Genomic DNA, 20,516 nt, shown 5'->3' on the forward strand with positions numbered 1-20,516 from the left:
AAAAAAAATGTAAAGAAAGAAAAGGACAAGAAGGGGGGGCACTCTTTCCCCTGTGGTCAAAAACAATAAAACGGGTTCAGTTCAAAAGAAAGTTAAATAGATCTGTCATTAATTCTTTAAATGCTTTTATACCCCACCAAGCCTCACGAGGTACATCCAGGTGTATTTGGGTTCCACAGAATTCCAAATATTACAGAGGGAAGGAAGATCTTCTGGTTAAGACAACGAAGTAGGAATCAGGGTTCTAGCTGCACTTCTGCCACAGACGTCCATCTGACCTTGACAATTCAGTTAGCCCCAATCTACCACATACTTGACTTTCAGCATGAGCTCAATTGGACTACTCACATCCTTCAAGTTAAGAAATACATATAAATTTTTATTGGACCCATCTTTTGTCTGTCTTGGCTATTTAGACTGCAAGCTTCTGAAGACAGGGACTGTCTCAGAATGTTTATGTACTGCACTGAGCAAAATGGAGCCCTGATGTCAACTGGGGCTTCTAGGCACTACTGGAATGTAAATAATAATAGAAACAGCATTGGAATAAGACCAAATAAAGGCAAATACCTCCATATTTATATTGGGCGTATGCTTTTTACTTTGCCCTGGGAAATCATTTATGTACATAAAGAGACGCTCTCACAGCATTTCCACCAGGGATAGAAATGCTGTGGGAAGATCAGTTTCTGCAGAGCTGTATGAAAAATAAGCAACAAATAATTAATCCAGAAAGTTTAATTTCTACTCAGAATATCCATGAGCAGCTCATTTCTAATGTAGTTGTCTGACAGTACTTGAGAAATATTTTTTTTAAAACCTTAGATTGATTGTGAATAATTTCTGTAAATATTTGCTATTACTATGGGCCTGATCTAAAAGCCATTGAAGTCAACTGAAGTCTTTTATTAAGTTTAATAGACTTTAGATCTAGCCCTATTTGAACTGTACTATTTACTTATGCTTAGCAAAATACATTTCATGGTATTGTTTCTGGTCTGACTGGATGAGCGTGCATACAAATTTAAAATTCAGTTTCTGTATATGAGCATACTGATTTTGAAATTCACTTTCAGTAAGTGTTCATACTAGTAAAGCTTCATCAGTCAAGTGTTTGTGAAACATGAATGCATTTATGTTCATGGTTTGGAATCATAAAAGTTTATTGAAAAATGTTACCAATATTTTTGAGCTCTCTACAAAAGCCTTTAAAAAACAAACCACCACCAAAACAAACAAACAAATAAAATTCCAACCACACATACAGATAGTTGAGTCATACCTCTCATACCCTCTGCCTTTTGGCTCAAAAATGGCTATTTATTAACTAATATATATTTTTCACAGGTCCAAGCTTTTGAAGAATGATAGTTCTAAATGTTTAAAAGCAGTATGGATGTGTGTACACTAATCACAATGGATCAACATTTTTATAGCCCTCACACAGGGTACATATAGTTAATACTTCAATATCCTTATGATGCTTTTAGTCAAGCCCAAGCTGGGTTACTCATTCATGTAAAATAAGTCCAAATCAAATAAGCAGTTACTGAAAGACTTCACTGAAGTTCAGACATGGTTTCTGTTATATGCAGTGTTGCTGTAGGTGTGTTGGTCCCAGGATATTAAAGAGACAAGAGAATATATTTTATTGGACCAACATCTACTGGAGAGAGAGAAGCTTTCAAGCTTACTCAGAACACTTCTTCAGGTCTGGGAAATGTGTATAAGTTGACAGTCACTTTACCAACAGAACTAATTAGCTAGAACCACACAAAATTGTGACAGGACCAAAACAAGCCACGGGACTTATAGCAGAGCCTCATTCAGATAAGTCAATGTGAGTTTCCTTGCGGTGTATGGAAGTAATAGGACAAATTCTTCAGTGAGCCCTTTCAACAGATATTTCTACATATTTGTACTAGCATTCTCTTTCTCCTACCAGCACGTCGCAGGTAACAGTTTATCAAAGCCCTGCTCCATATCCGTGGACATGTTCTGGAGGGCAGTCACAAACAAGTTCTCAGAGACAAAAGTTTAGCTGAGGTCTCAGCCAGGTGTCAATGGGACCAAAGGGACCATCAGCTGATTAAGTGGTCACTCTTGGGCAGGAAAGAGGATGTGGGCAAAAGACCTACATTTTGACAAAACAGCAGTTTAAGGTTCCTGGTCACACTCACTTTCAGTCTCCTGAACATCAACTGGAGATGATACTTGCACAAGAGAATGGGATATAAGAGGAGTAGGCATCATCTCTCCAAATCATCTCTCCCTTGCTCTCTATTCATGGCATCATCAACAAAGGAAATGGGGCAGGGCAGGGGGAAGAGGGAGGGAAGATCCTGACTGAAAGAGGTTCAGTCAGTAAGACAGCTGGAACATGTGGTGAGAGAGACCTTTGCTTTGCGTTCACTTAGCTTGTTAAGTTAGGTGTTAGTTGCATTTTACCTTTTATTTCTTTGTAACCAATTCTGATTTATATGCCTCATCACGTGTAGTCACTTAAAATCTATCTTTCTGTAGTTAATATATTGGTTTGGTTGTTTTATCTAAACCAGCGTGTTTGGAAACTCCATCTGAGATAATAGAAAATGATATGAACAAATCCTGTTAATAAATGGCACACTTTATCTGAGCTTGTATTATCCAGGAGGGTGCTGGGCAGTACAAGGTGAATTTTTCTGGGGAAAAGTCTGTGACTGGGAGTTTGCTAGTGTTGCCCTGTAATGTAAATCATGAGTGGCTGGCTATAGCCCTCCTTCAGTATAGCTAGAACTGATCTACATGTTGGAGGCCATGTGGGAACAGACCAGAAGTGATTGCTCTCACAGCAAAGCAGTGTAAAAAGCGACCCACGTTAGAGAATTGAGGAGACATAGCTGTCCATCAGTTCAGATTGTACTCTGCGCAATGTCACAGAGTCCAAACACCAGAGCCCAGAGTTGGCACAGCTGGAGCCATGAACCAGGGCTAAGGGTCAGGAACCAGGGCTTACCTGAAGGCAGGAGAAAGGCTAGGACATGACTAGAACAAGAGTGGATACAGGGTAGCATTTAGGCAGAAACAGTGCAGGAGTAATCATGAGCAGGGCTTGGAGCAAAGCAAGCCTAGCAGGACAGAGAATCCCCAGGCATATGCATTTAACAGCTGCTGGGCTTAAGAGCAAGCCACCTGACTGCCTTAGCCAATCAGGTGGTTGTGCTGTGGCCCAGCTATGCTCACTGACTGCCTGACAACTGAGCAGGTGCAGTTGCAGGCCCTAGTTCCAGACTGTACTACCACTTTGAGCCTCCTAGGAGCCCCAGGACCTGGTTCCATGGGGTAAGTTTTGTGAAAATCTTGCAGCAGATCTGTGGCATGGATAGAGTCCAGTGGTTCCCAGGATCATTCATCAGGGCCATAAACTTCCCAATCTACCAAGTACTGGAGCTTCTTTCTAAAGAGTTGTGAGTGCAGAATCTGTCTAACCAAGTACTCTTCATGTCCCTGGATGTTGATAGCCAGGGCAGCAGAGTTGAGCAGGATGGGAACAGCAGGTTCTATGTGCAGGGCTTTAGGACAGAAACATGAAACACAGGGTGGATACTGAGGGATTTTGGTAATTGCAACTTGAATGCCACCAGGTTGATAGGTTCCTGAATCCTAACTGAGCTCAGGTATTGGTGGTCTAACTTAGCCAATGGGCAAGCTGACCTTAGATTCTGCATGGGCAGCCAAACCTTGTCCCTGATGACAAGATCGGGGATGGCTTGGCAGCCCTGATCAGTGTGATGCTTGTACATCTCCTTGCCAGATTCTAGCAGTTCCTTCAGTTTTAGATGTACTTTAGAGATGGGCAGTGAAGTCTGCAACAGCAGGTACCAGAGATCCCGTGAGGATGCCTGGGTGAAACCAAAGGTGAAATCTGTAGTTGGAGAAAAAGGGCCTTGAGAGGTGGAGGGTGGCCTTATTATATGCAAATTCCTCATGGGAAGGGAGGGAAACTCAGTCATCTTGTCGGTAGGTCATGAAACACCAAAGATTGCTCAAGGACCTGGTTAAACCATGGAGAGAGAGAGAGAGATGTGCTTCAGGTTGGGGGGAGGTGGTGCGGGAGGGGTACAGGTGAGACTGGAGAGATGATGGTGTGGAGGGTGCAGGGAAGGCTTGGGGTGGGTAGGGGGAGAGGTGATGGGGAGGAGGACATGGCGGGGGGAGTGATGGCGAGGGGGGCGTGGTGCGGTGGAGCTGGTGAGGTGGGGCTCAGGGGGAAGGTGATGGTGAGGAGGGCGCGCTGGGGAGGGAGGTGATCAAAGGGGCTCGTGGGGAGTGATGGCGAGGGGGGCGCTGACCTGTGCTGGGCAGGCCGTTGGGTGAATCAGCAAGCGGCGCCTCCTGCGTTTCCAAGGCGGGAAACGCCCCCGCTCCCAGCTGAGAGATCTGCTGGCCCTGAGGCGCGAGGAGCCGCGGGAAAGTCCCTGGCAGGGGCAGCGCGAGGACCGGCCAGTCCCTCCGCCAGTTGCAGCGCAGGAGACTGGGGAGCCGGCGCGGGGCGGTGCTCTCCGGCCGCAGCTCTGACCTCGGGGGGGCGCCCTCTCGCAGTCCCCCAGCGTGCAGGAGCGGGGAGATGGACCTCCCAGCCGCAGCCCGCTCCCAGAGAAAAAAACCCAGTCAATTCCCCATCTCCCCTGCATCCCCGCGCTGTCCCCCACCCCCAGTCCGTTCCCCTTCTCCCCTGCACCCCCCGCTGTCCCCCCACCCCCAGTCCGTCCCCCTTCTCCCCTGCATCCCCGCGCTGTCCCCCACCCCCAGTCCGTTCCCCTTCTCCCCTGCACCCCCCGCTGTCCCCCCACCCCCAGTCCGTCCCCCTTCTCCCCTGCATCCCCGCGCTGTCTCCGCCACCCCCAGTCCGTTCCCCTTCTCCCCTGCATCCCCGCGCTGTCTCCGCCACCCCCAGTCCGTCCCCCTTCTCCCCTGCACCCCCCGCTGTCCCCCCACCCCCAGTCCGTCCCCCTTCTCCCCTGCATCCCCGCGCTGTCCCCCACCCCCAGTCCGTCCCCCTTCTCCCCTGCACCCCCCGCTGTCCCCCCACCCCCAGTTCGTCCCCCTTCTCCCCTGCATCCCCGCGCTGTCTCCGCCACCCCCAGTCCGTTCCCCTTCTCCCCTGCATCCCCGCGCTGTCCCCCACCCCCAGTCCGTCCCCCTTCTCCCCTGCATCCCCCGCTGTCTCCCCCACCCCCAGTCGTTTCCCCTTCTTCCCTCCACCCTCCGCTGTCCCCGCCACCCCCAGTCTGTTCCCCTTCTCCCCTGCATCCCCGCGCTGTCTCCGCCACCCCCAGTCCGTCCCCCTTCTCCCCTGCATCCCCGCGCTGTCTCCCCCACCCCCAGTCGTTTCCCCTTCTTCCCTCCACCCTCCGCTGTCCCCGCCACCCCCAGTCTGTTCCCCTTCTCCCCTGCATCCCCGCGCTGTCTCCGCCACCCCCAGTCCGTCCCCCTTCTTCCCTCCACCCTCCGCTGTCCCCCCACCCCAGTCCGTTCCCCTTCTCCCCTGCATCCCCCCGATGTCCCCGCCACCCCTAGTCGTTTCCCCTTCTTCCCTCCACCCTCCGCTGTCCCCCCACCCCCAGTCTGTTCCCCTTCTCCCCTGCATCCCCCCGATGTCCCCGCCACCCCCACAGCCGGCTCTCTATCTTCCCCACAGAGCAGTAACCCCACAGCTTGCACTTCTGCCGCCCTCTCCCGCCTTCCCGTCCAGCCAGCTGTTCCAGCTCATCCCGCCAGCCCCTTTCCTTCCCCTCCCATCCACAGAATCACCCGCGCGCGGTCCCCGCAGCTCACCCTCGGGCCGACCTCCCTCCCCCGCCTGGGAAAAACCTGGCCGCTCCCCCCATTCCCTTCTTCAGTAGCCGCCAGGGCTCCGGCTGTGCTCAGTGGCTGCTGCTCTCTCTGGTGCTGGCCGGCGGGCGGTGACGATCTCTCTCTCCCACTAAACTGGGAACCAGCTGGCAAATACGGATTATGACCTAGTAGAACACCTATTGCATGTCTACGTAGAAAGTTTTACGAGCCGTGGATTTGGGCAGGTTTTCACCTTTCTCTCGAATGCTAACAGGTATGAAACGGTGTTTCCAATGATGTTCCTATGTGGCGCCTTCTGAGCTAGGAATAAACTCTCAGGGGGCTGCCTGCTTTGAAAGCAAACAGGCACGTTGGCATGCGGGCTGCACCTGAGACCTCTTACTCGTACCACAAAAATGCTGAACGGCCTTTTTTTTTTTTTTTTTAAAGACCTGAGAGCTGGAGTTTATGGACTAGCTGTTTGGAGCCTCAGCGGGAAAAGGTAGATACACTGTTCTCACACTCGCCCATCCTCCTCTGTTAAGGTGACCGTGTTTACTGGAACACAGATGTGGTCCTCTCTGTTACAGCAGCGTTTACAAATAAATACAGTTGATGAAAGATGTCAAGAAATAAATTTTGGCCAGTTACAGGATTTTACACTAGAAGTAGCTTTTTCTGAATAGCCTGACCAGTTTGATGAAAATATTCTTGGCTAGATTGAACGGTTACACTTTTTTCCCTGGTACTTTTCAGGAGGCTTTAGCTTAAAAACAGAAAGAAAGAAAAGGCTTATTTTGGAAGTTTTCATACTTTTGCCTCTGCACAGTCCAAGCAATGCCTATTGAGAGAGGCTGTTTTTGCAGCAACTTCCCCCACCCCCTCTCGATTCATCTGCTCAGTTTCTCTGTTACCATTCCTCCCATATTTTGAAATTGACACTAATTTTATCCAGATTGCTTCTGGCAGTGAAGAGCTACAAAAATCTCTGCTAAGTTTTTTATTTAATTTTCAGCCTCTGGAGTCCTTTTTATAAAACGAGTTCATCTGCAAGAGAAATGGAAAAAAGTAAAGGCAGCAGGTATTTAAATTTGAAAACTGATCATTTTGTTTTAGAAACCTGGGATCGATCTCTCTCTCTCTCTCTAAAACACAAGCCTAAAAGCTATTTTCTTTCTTTTAGGCAACTCTAGAATCGCGTTTAAGGAACTATCTATTGAGAGAGATATGTCCATAAAAGTGATTTCGAAAAAATGTTTGAGGTAACACTGCTTCTGTTCCTGATAATGCTGGAGTAATTCATCCATCTATGTCTAATTCTTCTGTCTGTGCCTAATACACTGATATGCGGGCTCAGTGTATTACAGAGGGCATGTAGTAATTGTACACGGGGGTATTAGTGTAGAGAATTGTATAGTTACTAGACATCAATCTTGTAAACAGGCAAAGCTGATCAGTATCAATAAATAGGCAAGCTAGTTGCACTGCAATCATAAAGAATTTAACAGACTGCTGCAACTAGAACAGCTCATTCCTAGGGATGGGGGATGGATAAAATAAACTAACTGGAAGTGAAAGCGACTGCTAACAGCAATTTTAAAAGGACCGTTTTTGGTCTCTACAGCTTTCGTTTCACTGGGAAGTGAAAGATGCTTGTTAATGACAGAGCGTTAATTTTAGGAGCTGTTCAAACCATCCTCCAAAACGAACAAAAGTTGCTTGACAACCATGCTTTCTTTCTCTCGTCCTTGAAAAGTAAGGGAAGAAAACAGTAGGCGTAGTACTGTCTGGAAAGAAATGGTATCTGTCCATAAAGTGCGTGGCAAGCTTTGGGCTTGAGCTTTGAGCTATACAAAGTAAAAATAACGTTTGTTAAAGTAGAAAATTGCTTAGTTTAGCACACACCGTTCACCAGTAATTGTATGCATTTGTGTGTCTCTGGAGAGAAACATTGGGGGTGGTGAGAGGGACACTTGGGGTTGGGGAAAGATATTTAAGAGCATTTCATTCTCTAGTGGAATAAGTGTTCTTATCACAAAACAACCGTGCCTTTGTGTACTGGGAAAACTAACCCTGAATGAATTAGCGATGGTACGGGTCAGAAATGAGGGGTGTTGTGAAAACACTTGCCAGAGCAGTGTCTTCAGGCAATCTTATCAATTGTCATTTTCTCAAGGCAGTTCATCTGGTAAATGTATCTTTTCCACCTGAAAGAGGTGTATGAGAGACTATTAGTGCAATGTGCACGGCTCTTTACAGAAGACTGAAAAACGACCAATTCCTACATACGAGTTTACAGCCTAAACTAAAATTTAATTTAAAATTCAGTCTAGAAAATTACGGGTAAGTATCCTTAATAAAAGCAGTTTTATAATGCATCATATTACACTGTATTGAAAGATAAAATATTTAGCAAGAATACGTTTAAAGAGAATTGATCTAATTCTGCCATCTAGTGGATGGATATATATATATATATATCTGCCACTTCATCCAAAATGAATTGATGGAATTAAGGATAATTTCAGCTTTTCCTTATTGATTTATTTATATTATATATATATATATACACACACACACACACACACATATATATATATATACACACACACACACACACACACAGAGATACAAATTTAAGCAATAAGGAAAGGCTGACATTATCCTTAATTCCATTAATTCATTTTGCAGCTGAAGTAAGTTTATTTTGATTTCAGAACCCTGCCTTGTGCTTTAATACATATCTTGTAAAATTAGCTTCTATGCTTGTGCACTATACACATACCTAAATTTACAATATCTCAGAATAGATCTCTGTTTTTCTTAAACCAGAATGGAAGGTCAGATATGTAAACTAATGCACTCATCAAGCATATCAGCACAAGTTAGGATGAAGTGGCAGACAGAATTCAGGACTGAGATTTACTGTTATGTCTTAGCTCATTACTAGAGTAATGGTTTCTTCTGTGGAGTCTGGAGGAGCGGGTGCTGTTACCCCTAAACATTTTCATGATTCATCTTGGGATTTGCACATGCTATCTGTGGTTAGATGTTGATAGATAGTTGCCCCAAAACAGTAAGTTCTCTTCCTGAACGGTTCATTCCAATTTTTTTCCCCTTGCAAAATTGTGTGGAAAAAGATGTACCTCTAAACAGGTCAAAGTAACAACTCCTCACTTTGAGGTCTGAACATTACTTAAATCTGTTTTTGAGATACTAGAGCCCTAGTCCTTGTGCAATCCTCTCCAACGATAAGTACCTGTTCAACAACCCCAGGACACAGCTTGTACTAAACAGATAGACATTGGAGGGAAAAACCCTGCCAGGAACTTGAGCTTCATTTTTCTTCTCATCAATCCTATATTAGCAAGTGAATTACAACTATGCATGAATTCATGGGAAATTTGGGGCAGACCCACAAATCTGCTTGTGGGTGTTTTAATTGTAGGAAGAGGGAGATATGTTATACTGGAGCTTGTTGTTGAAGAAGGACCAGAGTAGAAGTAGAGCGTAGAGTTTTGGGGGGAGTTTGCTATGGGGGATGGAGAAATGTTTGGGATGTTGGGAGTTTGAAGTGGGGAAAGTTGGAGGGGCTTGTACATGCAGCAGATCAAGATAAGAACCCTCATCAGTGTGTTGCGGGGGGTTGATAACTGAAAGGAGAAGCTGAAGTTTTTCACAGGGGACTGAATCGCCCCTATCCCTTGTTTTGTTCCTAGTTTCTTCTCCTTCTCTGAAACACTTGCTCCCTACCTTAAAGCAGCATAGTGTTTAAGATCTCTGTTTATTTTAAACATGTGTAGCAATAAAAGAAACCATTATCTAGGACAACTAGTTTGCTCTGATATGACAATTCCTATGGTTGTAGGAGGTTTGTTTCTGGGTATAGGCTTCTTCCAACTCTCAAAGTACTTCATTTCCAACTCATAGCAAACAAAAAATGGTTCATTATAAATGTAAAAATTCTTGACTTCTAAAGTCTGCCCTTACAGAGAATAACCATTCTATTCAATCTTTCAGACAGGAAGAGTGATGTGGTCTTTGCGGTTGTGTTAGAGATGATTGCAGGGAGCTACATCACCCCACCCATTTTATTGTAGGAAGCCTCGATATAGAGAAAAGTTAGTTATAGCTCCAGCTGGGACATCAACCATCTTACTGGAAAGACTTCAGCAGTGGTATGCCCAAGTCTTTCTGCATGAAACTAGCGTTAGTGAACATTCCTAAACATTTATGACACTTAGCTGCAGGAAAAGATCATGTATGTGGACTCTGAATTGTGAGCCAGTCATTAGGCTCAAAGAGAAGGGGAATTCTAGGAAGCATGTGTCTTGCATATTGACAGGTTTCACAAGTTCTACAAAACAACTGGCTTTCTTAGCATATCTCTACTTGTTAAACAGGTGTATTAGGACATTAAAATACAGTTCTTTTCACATTAATATCAGTAATATTTATCCTTTCAGGCTTTTAAAGTTTTTTGTATGCTTTAAAACAGAATCGGGCCTACTTTAAAGTTCATCTTCTTATACCTTCATGTTAGTTGCCTTTATTGCCACACCCCTGCCTTCATGCCCACTTTAACTCCCTTTACCTCAGACTTAGTGGTCCAAATTTAGAAGATCTGTAAGGAGAATAAATTGGTAAGGGGGCATGAATTGAAGGGCAAGTCTGCACCAATGCAGCTGAGCCACCATAGAGCATCTTGTGAAGATGCTCTATGCCCAAGGAAGAGCTCTTCCCCATTGGCATAATTACTCCACCTTCACGAGAGACGGAAGCTATGTCAGTAGGAGAGCATTTCCTGCCGACATAGCACTGGTGTAGACAGCGCTTAGGTCGCTGTAACTTGTGGTAGTGTAGTCCTGCCCTAAGTAAGTTAGTTAGGAATCAAAGTTAGTATACCACACAAGTTTAGGATATTGGAAGATGATGTAATATCTAGCCCTATTCTTTTTATATTATCTTTAATTTTCACCAAAACAAAGGATTCAGATTTTGCTAAACTATATATAATTTGTTAAACTATATTATATGTAATACAAAACAGACATTTTATCCAGGTTTCCACTGTAATTACGGTAAACCAAAGAGCATAACCATACATGTCCTTAAATTGCTTAACTTAAGGTTTAATTATAAGCAGTGCTTTAGGTTTCAATATTACCCAACTGTACAGAGGGGTACATGAATAAGCTCAATTCTCCAAATGGCAACAGCCAATATCTGGTTAATATTTTAGGCATCAAGTCCATCTACAGAGTTAGAATGGACTTGCAATTAAGGTACTGGGCTAGGATTCAGAGGAGCTTAGTTCCACTCCTGGCTATGCTATAGCCTTCCTGTGTGACCTTGGGAAAGTCACTTGGGGAACTAAGGCACAGAAAGACTATCTGTAAAACAAGAATAATGCTTCATTTGTGTTTCTTGTCTATTTAAAATGTAAGCTCTTGTGTATATACAGCACCTGGTACAATGAGTCTTGCATCTTAGCCAGGGCCTCCAGGCACCACTGTAATATGTATTAAAAGTTTTCTGAGAGATCTAAAAGGGAAATAGCTTGGGAGGCCCATCTAGCTCGTCCACCACCTATGACTGTGTCCTCCCTACTCTATGAATCCCTGAAACCCTTCCCCCAGATTAGCCATCTTCTACTATCTTGTGACTCACCCTTTGTGTATGAAGCTCTGTGGCTCTTGGGTCCCTCAGACAGACTAGAAAGCCAGAGGACGGAGCAGAAGCAAATCCTTCAAAGCAAGAGCACAAGCAGGCAATTTAAGGAGTGAATGTGTCTCACTGTCCACAGCTACCAGAAACAGACAGAACTAGGGATGGCCATCTGTCTTTCTGGTTGGATGCGTGGTATGTGGCTGCATAGGTTGCTTAGGCCTAAGGCTGCTACTGTTGGATATGATACAATAAAGAACATTTTGATTTGGAGAAAGTACTAATTTGAATCAAGCTATTTTACTTTTATGTAGCCTTTAAAAAAAACATTTTGCACATATTGATCTGTATTTATTGCATATTATCTTCAGAATTTTTGCAGTCTTGATTGTTTTCAGCCACAAACACAAGAACAAAATTAGACAAGGCACTACACTATAAAGCCTGACGTTGATGGATTTGAAATGTATCGAATGCATTTATGATCGGTACCATGCCATGTTGTTAAAGTAGAACATCAAGGAAATGGGGCTAGCTTCTTAAAATTCGAGTGTTATGATTTATATCTAGGTGTAATTTATTATTTAATGAATAACATAAGTAGAATTATAGAGATCAAAATGTGGGGAAATGAATGAAGATTCAATGAGTTCCTGTTTCTTTTGTAACTCAGATGCTAATATTCTACTCCCATTGATTTTGATGGAAATATTGTACAGTGCTGTAGTCATACAATATAATCCGATAAATTTAATTTTTAAATACCAATTTGAGTCTCTGTTCTCCCTTTTTCAGAGCAACACACATTAACACAATGGGACATATATTGCTGTTGTTGATGCTTTCCATTCCCGTATTATGTCTGACTGATGGAGCCGCAACAGAACAAGATTTCACCTGGCACTTGAAGAACGTACCCCAGATTGTGAGTGAACGGACTTTCTCCCTTGACAGCCCTAAATTTGAGGCAAAAGCCAAATTAGAGCTGAGTAATGTGTGTGGAATTGAATGCCAAAGGAGACTCCCAGTGCCAAGCTTGTCTGACCTGAAGGAGTTTCTGTCCTATGAGACCGTTTTTGAGAATGGCACACGGACCCTGACTCATGTGAATGTTCTAGGGCTAGCAGTTGACGCAGCCAACACCACCACCACAAGAACGTCCCCAAGAAGAAAGAGACAGATATATGGCACAGACAGCAGATTCAGTATCTCTGACAAGCGGTTCATGACCAACTTCCCTTTTAGCACAGCTGTGAAGATTTCCACAGGCTGCAGTGGCATTCTTATTTCCCCCACGCACGTTCTAACAGCTGCTCACTGTATTCATAATGGCAAGGATTACATCAAGGGCAGCAAAAAGCTGAGGGTAGGATTGCTGAAGATGCGATCTAAAGGTGAGGGCAAGAAACGCAGAGGTGCTCAAAGGGGTAAGAGAGATGTTTCTGTGGCAAGAGATCACAGTGAGCATACCACAGAATTGAAGCAGAGATCCAAAGGTCGTGGCAGAAAACAAAAGGCAACAGGGAGGAGTCGGAAAACCTCTGATAGTAAACCTTCCTTCCAGTGGACCAGAGTAAAGAGTACCCAGATCCCAAAAGGCTGGTTTGAAGGTGTAACTGGGGATGTTTCCCTGGATTATGATTATGCTGTTCTTGAGCTCAAGCGCCCTCACAAAAAGAAATATATGGAGCTGGGAATCAGCCCAACAATCAGAAAGATGCCTGGTAGCATGATCCACTTCTCAGGTTTTGATGATGATCGATCTGGGCAGTTAGTCTATCGATTTTGTAGAGTGTCAGATGAATCCAGTGATCTCTTCTACCAGTACTGTGATGCTGAGTCTGGGTCTATTGGATCTGGAGTCTATCTCCGCCTTAAAGAGCCAAACAAGAAGAAATGGAAACGCAAAATCATTGCTGTTTATTCAGGTCATCAGTGGATGGATGTAAATGGTATGCAGCAGGATTATAATGTAGCGGTACGAATTACTCCTCTCAAGTATGCCCAGATTTGTTTCTGGATACATGGGAATGATGAGAATTGTACACAAGGCTGATAAAAGCTGAAACTAGATCATCTAGCACCTATAATATAATAAAGTAAAAACTTGCCCTAATAATTATTGGAAAAGCATCACCCCGTATCAGGAATTATTTGAACTTGAAGCCTGCAAATATTTTGATGTATTGAGTATTGCTACTCTTAGAGGGTTAGAATTTTCAAATACATTTTTTAATTATATAATAATCAACACATGACATGCATTTATAATCCAAAACTCTATTTATGTTTAAAATTCTGATAAATTCAAATTGTTCTCATTAGAAAAATTGTGACTTCACTTGTTTAAATTTTTAAAGGGAAGTATTGAAACTGCTCAAACTGATACTATTAAACAATGTGTGGGTTTTTTTAAAAATACATTTTCCTTGATTTTCTCAGGGTTCTGCTCCAACAAGCATCTTCTAGTATGCAAGTAGCACATATCTTATATAATAGCATGTGCAGAATGATACAAATTGTGAAACATTTGAGTAAACTAACCTTAATTAGTTTGGACTTACCCCAAAGAGCGTATGTGCACTCTGAGGGCATGTCTACACTTACCATGGATCGATGCTGTGGTGATTGATCCACCGGGGGTCAGTTTAGTGGGTCTAGCTAAATTGACCACGGAGTTCTCTCCCATTGATGACGGGACTTACCTTATGCTTCTCATGCCAGTGAAGTCGACGGGAAAACTTTTCCTTGAACCCAGCGTGGTGTAGACACCGCAATAAGTTGACCTAAGCTATGTCGACTCCAGCTACGTTATTCTTGTAGCTGGAGTTGCGTAACTTAGGTCGACTTAACCCTGTAGTATAGACCTGCTCTGGGAGGTAATTATCTAGTTCATACTTGCTAGCTTGGAAAACTTTTTTGGGTGCCTTACAAACTCTTCCATGGAAATTCTAAATTGCTGTAGCTGATAATGAGTCCTAAAAACAATGAATTTCATTTCACTGCATTCTAAAATAGCAAAGAGTTTAATGAATGTAGCAGTTCTGTTTGGAATAAGGAAGAACCATATGGGTTTAATTTAATGCCTTTAAGTCTAGTTTGAGAAGGTATGCAAAGCTGGAGAATATGAAACATGTGCATTTTAATATTTGGAGACAAGTAGGTTTAATGAATAATAAAATATTCAACCTTTCCACCAGGTGAAGTATTCTGTAGTTGTCTTTATCAGGAAGTGGCTATGTGACAACAGTTTAAAGCTTCAAGAAAAGATTTTTGGGTGCTAAACATTTTAACAGCTTTTGTAACTACTTTCATAAGAGTTCAGCTGTCATAGATAGGCTACAGTATATCAGCCTGGGAGTTGGAATGCAATGCTCTTTTTCATACAATTCTAGAAGCTGGATAGTTCTAATCCCATCATATTCAGACCTCATCAACATGAGTTACAGGGAGAGAAGATAATCCTCCCATGCTAAATCATGTTATGCCACCTAATGAAATGGTAGGTGAGTTATCCTGTAAATGCAATAGGTATCTTATTAGGTAGCAATACTGCTAATCAGATAAATTTGGCTCATTTCTGCTACTGGACCATACAGTTAATACAGAGGGTATTTCTATGAAGTGAGCCTGATTGTTTAACATTTGTATACAAGTATCACTAATTTTTTTTGTTATCAGTTGTTCTCGATTGCTTTGCATATAATCTAATCCTGTGCGTTTCAAAGTCTTAGTGTAACAAACGAGACGGTCAGGATGCTAATTTAATCTAATAATGTAAAATTTAAATGCATATTTCAGGCTATATGCATTTGTTTATTACTGTTAAAGTTATTCAATATTTCAGTATTTAATTTGCTGTGATGATTAGCTTGCATCAATCAAAATTCATTTTCTTTACCAGTCTAGAAGAAAATAAACAAGATTTTTTTTAGATATTTTTGGCTTGCTCTATCTTTAAAATTAGATGTAATGCTGCACATTTATACTTGATATGTTTTGATGAAGTAGATTTTTTTAATGACTGAAAACACAAAATCTGGCACTTTTGATTTGCAGGTGACTTTGCCATTGTATTTCTAAAGCATGAACATTTGAGGTTTATTTGTCTACCATAAACAAAACCTATTTTGAACTCTTGCAATATTTCACTCTAAATGAAGTCTCTCTCTAAATTAAACTTTTTTGTAATTCAGGCCCTGTCTCTGTAAACAGTTAAATGCATGCTTTGCTTTACTCACATGACTGTCTGTTTGCAGAAACAGTACTATAATCTGTAAAGTTTGGAAAATGTCTAAGGTATAGTTAAAGATTAATGTTACCTTATTTATTCTGCAATGCCTCTAAATATTGCTCCTCCATTAGAAGTAATTTAAAATCACCTCAGTACAGTATTTGTACTTGCTACCTCATACCCCTGTAGCACAGATCTAAAGCATTATTTGTAGTGAACTATAATGCTTTACTTAAGTGTAGACATTTTAACTTATTCTAAAAAAATTAAATGCCAGTTCCTCAGCTGGTGTAAATCAGCATAGCTTCATTGATTAACACAGTTACACTAGCTTCTGATCTGGCCCTAAATCCATCATAATTTAAATTGGTGACTTATTCCTTATGCTGGTAAGGCTTAGTATGCCTCTGTTCAGTATGACAGAAGTGACAGTCTGTTTTCATATTAGCTTGAGAATATGGGGAAAAAGCACGAATGATGAACAATGACAGTAGCAGATGTCAACTGACTTTATTTGATTAAGTATCTGCTGCAAGTATGGCAACCTGATCTCTTTCCTAGTCTATAACAAACACATGAACAAATATAACTTCAGTACCCAGAACAGTAATGGAGCAAATAATCAAGCAATCAATTTGCAAACACCTAGAAGATAATAAGGGGATAAGTAAAAGTCAACATGGATTTGTCAAGAACAAGTAATCTCAAACCAACCTAATAGCTTTATTTGACAGGGTAACAAGCCTTGTGGATGGGGGGAAAGCGGTAGATATGGCATATCTTGACTTTAGTATGGCTTTTGAAACTGTCTTACATGACCTCATAAACAAACAAGGGAAATATAGCCTAGATGGAGGTACTATAAGGTGGGTGACTGGTTGGAAAACCATTCCCAGAAAGTAATCATCAGTGGTTCACAGTCAAGCTGGAAGGGCATATTGACTGGTGTCCCGCAGGGATCAGTCCTGTTCAATATCCTCAAATTATTTAGATTATGGCATAGAGAGTACATTTAAAAACTTTGTGGATGATACCAAGCTGGGAGGGGTTGGAAGTGCTTTGGAGGATAGGATTAAAATTCAAAATGATCTGGACAAACCAGAGAAATGGTCTGAAGTAAATAGGATGAAATTCAATAAGGACAAATGCAAAGTACTCCACTTACGAAGGAACAATCAGTTGCACACATACAAAATGGAAAATTACTGCCTAAGAAGGAGTACTGTAGAATGGGATCTGGGGGTTGCAGTGGATCACAAGCTAAATATGAGTTAAAAGTGTAACACTGTTGCAAAAAAAGCAAACAGCATTCTGGGAATATATCAGCAGGAGTGTTGTAAGCAAGACACAAGAAGTAATTCTTCCACTCTACTTCGCACTGATGTGGCCTCACCTGGAGTATTGTGGCCAGTTGTGTGCCACGTTTCAGGAAAGATATGGACAAAGTCCAGAGGAGAACAACAAGTTATTAAAACATCCAGAAAACATGACGTATGAGGAAAGATTGAAAAAAATTAGTTTGTTTAGTGTGGAGAAGAGAAAACTGAGGCAGGACATAACATTTTTCAAGTACATAAAAGTTTGTTACAAAGAGAAGGATAAAAATTGCTCTCATTAACTTCTGAGGATAAGGCAAGAAGCAAATGGCTTAAATTGCAGCAAGGAAGGTGTAGGTTGGACATTAGGAAAAGCTTCCTAACTGTCAGGGTAGTTAAGCATGAACAAACTGCCGAGGAAGGTTATTGAATTTCTATCACTGGAGGTTTTTAAGAACAGGTTAGATGCTTGTCAGGAATGGTCTGGTTATTACTTAGTCCTACCTTAAGTGCAGGGGACTGGATTAGATGACCTACTGAGATCTCTTCCAGTCCTACGTTTCTATGATTCTATGTACAGTACCATTGCATATGAGTAAAATGTAAAAGTAGATGCTCACAGGAAAATATGGAAATTCATCAAAACTATCTTAATATGTTCACTTTTTTGGCTTGGCATAAGCAGGTATAATTTCACTGAAGTCAGAGTTAAATTAAATGTAGAGTTGAATGTAGTCCAGGAATCAGCAACCTTTGGCATCTAGCCTAGCCAGGGTAAGCCCCCTGGTCCTGCAGGGTAAGCCCCTTGGTGGGCCAGTTTGTTTACCTGCCACGTCTGCAGGTTCGTCCGATCGCAGCTCCCATTGGCCACAGTTTGCCACTCCAAGCCAATGGGGATTGCAGGAAGTGATGGTCAGCACATCAGTCGGCCCACACCACTTCCCGGAACCCCCATTGGCCTGGAGGAGTGAACCACCGTGCGATTGGCCAAACCTGTGGATGAGGCAGGTAAACAAACTGGCCTGGCCTGGCCTGCCAGGGGGCTTACCCTGGAGGGCTGTGTGCCAAAGGTTGCCGATCCCTGATGTAGTCATGATATTCCATGGCACTCAAGTCAAAAAGTAAAAGAAAAGATAGATGATGTATCCCAATATCATAAAACATTCAAAATGGTCACTGCACATAAGAGAATGAAGTGCTTTACCTAAGCAGTGTTGCTGCTCACTTCTGGCATTTCTTAAATATTTCACAAGTCAATTGATTTTCACACACTGATGTGCACAATCCCAAACAGTCAATAAAGTGGACATAGCAATTGCCACGCTATGATGGCAAATGAAATTAGTAGTCCTTGTGATAATTTAAAAATTCTTAAGTCAAAATTGATACCTGGTAATATATAGTCCCAAATTCAGATCTGCTCTAAGTGGGTGCCACAGATCTGAATTTGACTTCGACCACAGTTCTCAAGACTCAAAGTGGGGCAGAGCTCTGGCCATAATTCTCCAAATGGTTTTTCTCCCTCTGAAGAATTTGAATACTCGCCACTTGTATTTACCCAATACAAACACTTTTCCTTCAGGGGTTTTCTGATCTGCCATATTGGACCCATTTCTTAATATGTACCTGGCTTTACAAAAAGTGTGATTCTCAACAGGCTTTTTTTTGGCAGGGACTACTGACAATTTAGAAAGATGAACCAATAACTTTTTGAAATAAAAAAGTTAAGCCTCGTCAGCAAAACATCAACAAACTAATACTTCAATTCTGCAAAGATTTATGCGTTTGCTTAACATTATGCTCCATGAGGAGTCCCAGGGATAACTCAGTGTGTGAAGTACAGCACACGCAATGTGTTTTTAGTCTAGGGGCCTAAGTCTATACTAGCTTAGTAGAAGAAAAACAAAGTTAACAAAATTATTAGGTATATAGCAGCGTAAAAGTACAGGGTGCTTTAAAACACACACACAGAGTCCTTGACCAAAAGAATTTATAAACTAAGATTTAAATTTTGCACTGATTTACATCGCATGAATGGGGTATAAATCAACACACAATACAGCCCTAAGTCAGACAAATGTATTATACAGAAAAAACAATTCATGTACAAGAAAGAATGGACACATTGTTGGGGAGGAGATAAGCAGGGCGTTTTTCTTACTCTGCTTTTGATTTCAAGAAGTAGATAATGAACATTTAATGGAGGCACATATACACAACATTATAACAGGAAAAGAGACAGTTTGGTTTTAAAGAAGGATTTGAGGGAGGAGTTGGAAGACAGCTGATGCACAGGGACTGGATATTTTTTCCAAACAAAAAGGCTGGCATGAAAGGCAATAAATGAAATAGTTAGGAGAGAGTATGAAGAGAAGCATAAGAGCAAGAGGCCCAGTAGAAAGCAGGTGAAAGTGAAAGATTATGATCTCTTATTGCATAAAATTCTGCATAATTACAAACAACCTTAGTTTTACTATTAAATAATTTAGTCTGTTCCTACCAATCAGGTGCAGGTGTTCCCAAATTCTGGAAACAAGCAAGGGAACACTAAGAGAAACTCTAGACACCAATGTCCAGACTTTACTCATGAGCAGTCTCACTGACGTCAACAGGACTACTCATGTAAGTCTTACTTGTGTAACTAAGTATTGTGTGGTCAGGCACCATAGTAAGCAACAGGTCCAAGCTCTATCTGAAAGTTTGGGGAATAAGAACCCTTCAGTCAATGTTGGATCCTGGAGAGCGCAATACATTTCTCTGGTTTGGTAGTAGCTCAACATGATGATGTTGAGGTTCCCAGCAAGCCCTGATCCTCATAAAAGAAAGTAAGTTTTAAAATGTCTCTGCCATTTATTGCCCCAATCATAGCCAATAAAATTTTTCAAATACTTTTGATTTTTGTTTGGAATATTTGCTGAAGTGAAATTGGGTACTTTAATTTAAAAATACAGCATATCACTGATTGAACATGTCGATTAAAAACATTTTTATTTGGAAATGCCAGGATTGAAGGCTGTCTGAAACAATTAAATTTAAAGGCTGTTGTTCAAGTGAAGGCCTGAAATTGCTCAACAAGCTCTAAAGATGTGGAAGGAAATCTCTGCACCCTCTGTTGAGTTATTTTTATTTCCCACAACTGTGTTCTCCCAGAACTAAATTATATTCAGATTAAAAACAAAAAGAATCACTAACCTTGTGGTGTAGCTTTTCATCTTTTTGTCTTCTGCAAAATGAAACTTGATTGAGGATTCATTTAAATTTTCTAAAGAATGGGAGCAAGTATCCCTAGACAAACTGTAGTGCATACATATTACTATTAACAAACAGCTATGTCGGTCCCAGGATTTTGGTACAGGGTAGATAAGGTAATAGCTTTTATTGGACCAACTTCTGTTGGTGAGAGACACAAACTTTTGAGTTTACAGAGAGCTCTTCTTCAGGTCTGGGAAATGTACTCAGTGTCACAGCTGCATACTTGCCGG

The 20,516-nt window shown here is 42.0% G+C and overlaps 1 protein-coding gene across 4 annotated transcripts; it reads left to right on the forward strand.

Annotated features, from left to right (window-relative positions):
- The first annotated feature begins 5,860 nt into the window (after positions 1-5,860).
- On the forward strand, positions 5,861-13,743 carry PRSS35 (serine protease 35). Of its 4 annotated transcripts, XM_084623443.1 has the most exons (4): positions 5,861-6,091; positions 6,268-6,319; positions 6,833-6,898; positions 12,280-13,743. In XM_084623443.1, the coding sequence occupies exons 1-4, from the start codon at positions 6,082-6,084 to the stop codon at positions 13,538-13,540; spliced, it is 1,389 nt and encodes a 462-aa protein (XP_084479569.1). In that variant the 5' UTR covers positions 5,861-6,081; the 3' UTR covers positions 13,541-13,743. The 4 variants fall into 4 exon arrangements, with proteins under 4 accessions (XP_084479569.1, XP_084479570.1, XP_084479572.1 ...); XM_084623444.1 differs by lacking the exon at positions 6,833-6,898 and having other exon boundaries at positions 12,280-13,741; XM_084623445.1 differs by lacking the exons at positions 5,861-6,091; positions 6,268-6,319 and adding an exon at positions 7,001-7,079 and having other exon boundaries at positions 6,855-6,898; positions 12,280-13,741.
- The last annotated feature ends 6,773 nt before the right edge of the window (positions 13,744-20,516 follow it).

This window comes from Lepidochelys olivacea, assembly GCF_965140295.1.
Source record: "Lepidochelys olivacea isolate rLepOli2 genome assembly, chromosome: 3".
In the NCBI taxonomy this organism is placed as follows: domain Eukaryota; kingdom Metazoa; phylum Chordata; order Testudines; family Cheloniidae; genus Lepidochelys; species Lepidochelys olivacea.

What these genes read in the sequence shown, in the direction of transcription:
- PRSS35 (XM_084623443.1), top strand. An exon ending in TGGAGCCTCAGCGGGAAAAG is followed by an intron (nt 6,320 to 6,832) that starts GTAGATACACTG and finishes TTTAATTTTCAG; the next exon opens with CCTCTGGAGTCCTTTTTATA. An exon ending in GAAAAAAGTAAAGGCAGCAG is followed by an intron (nt 6,899 to 12,279) that starts GTATTTAAATTT and finishes TCCCTTTTTCAG; the next exon opens with AGCAACACACATTAACACAA.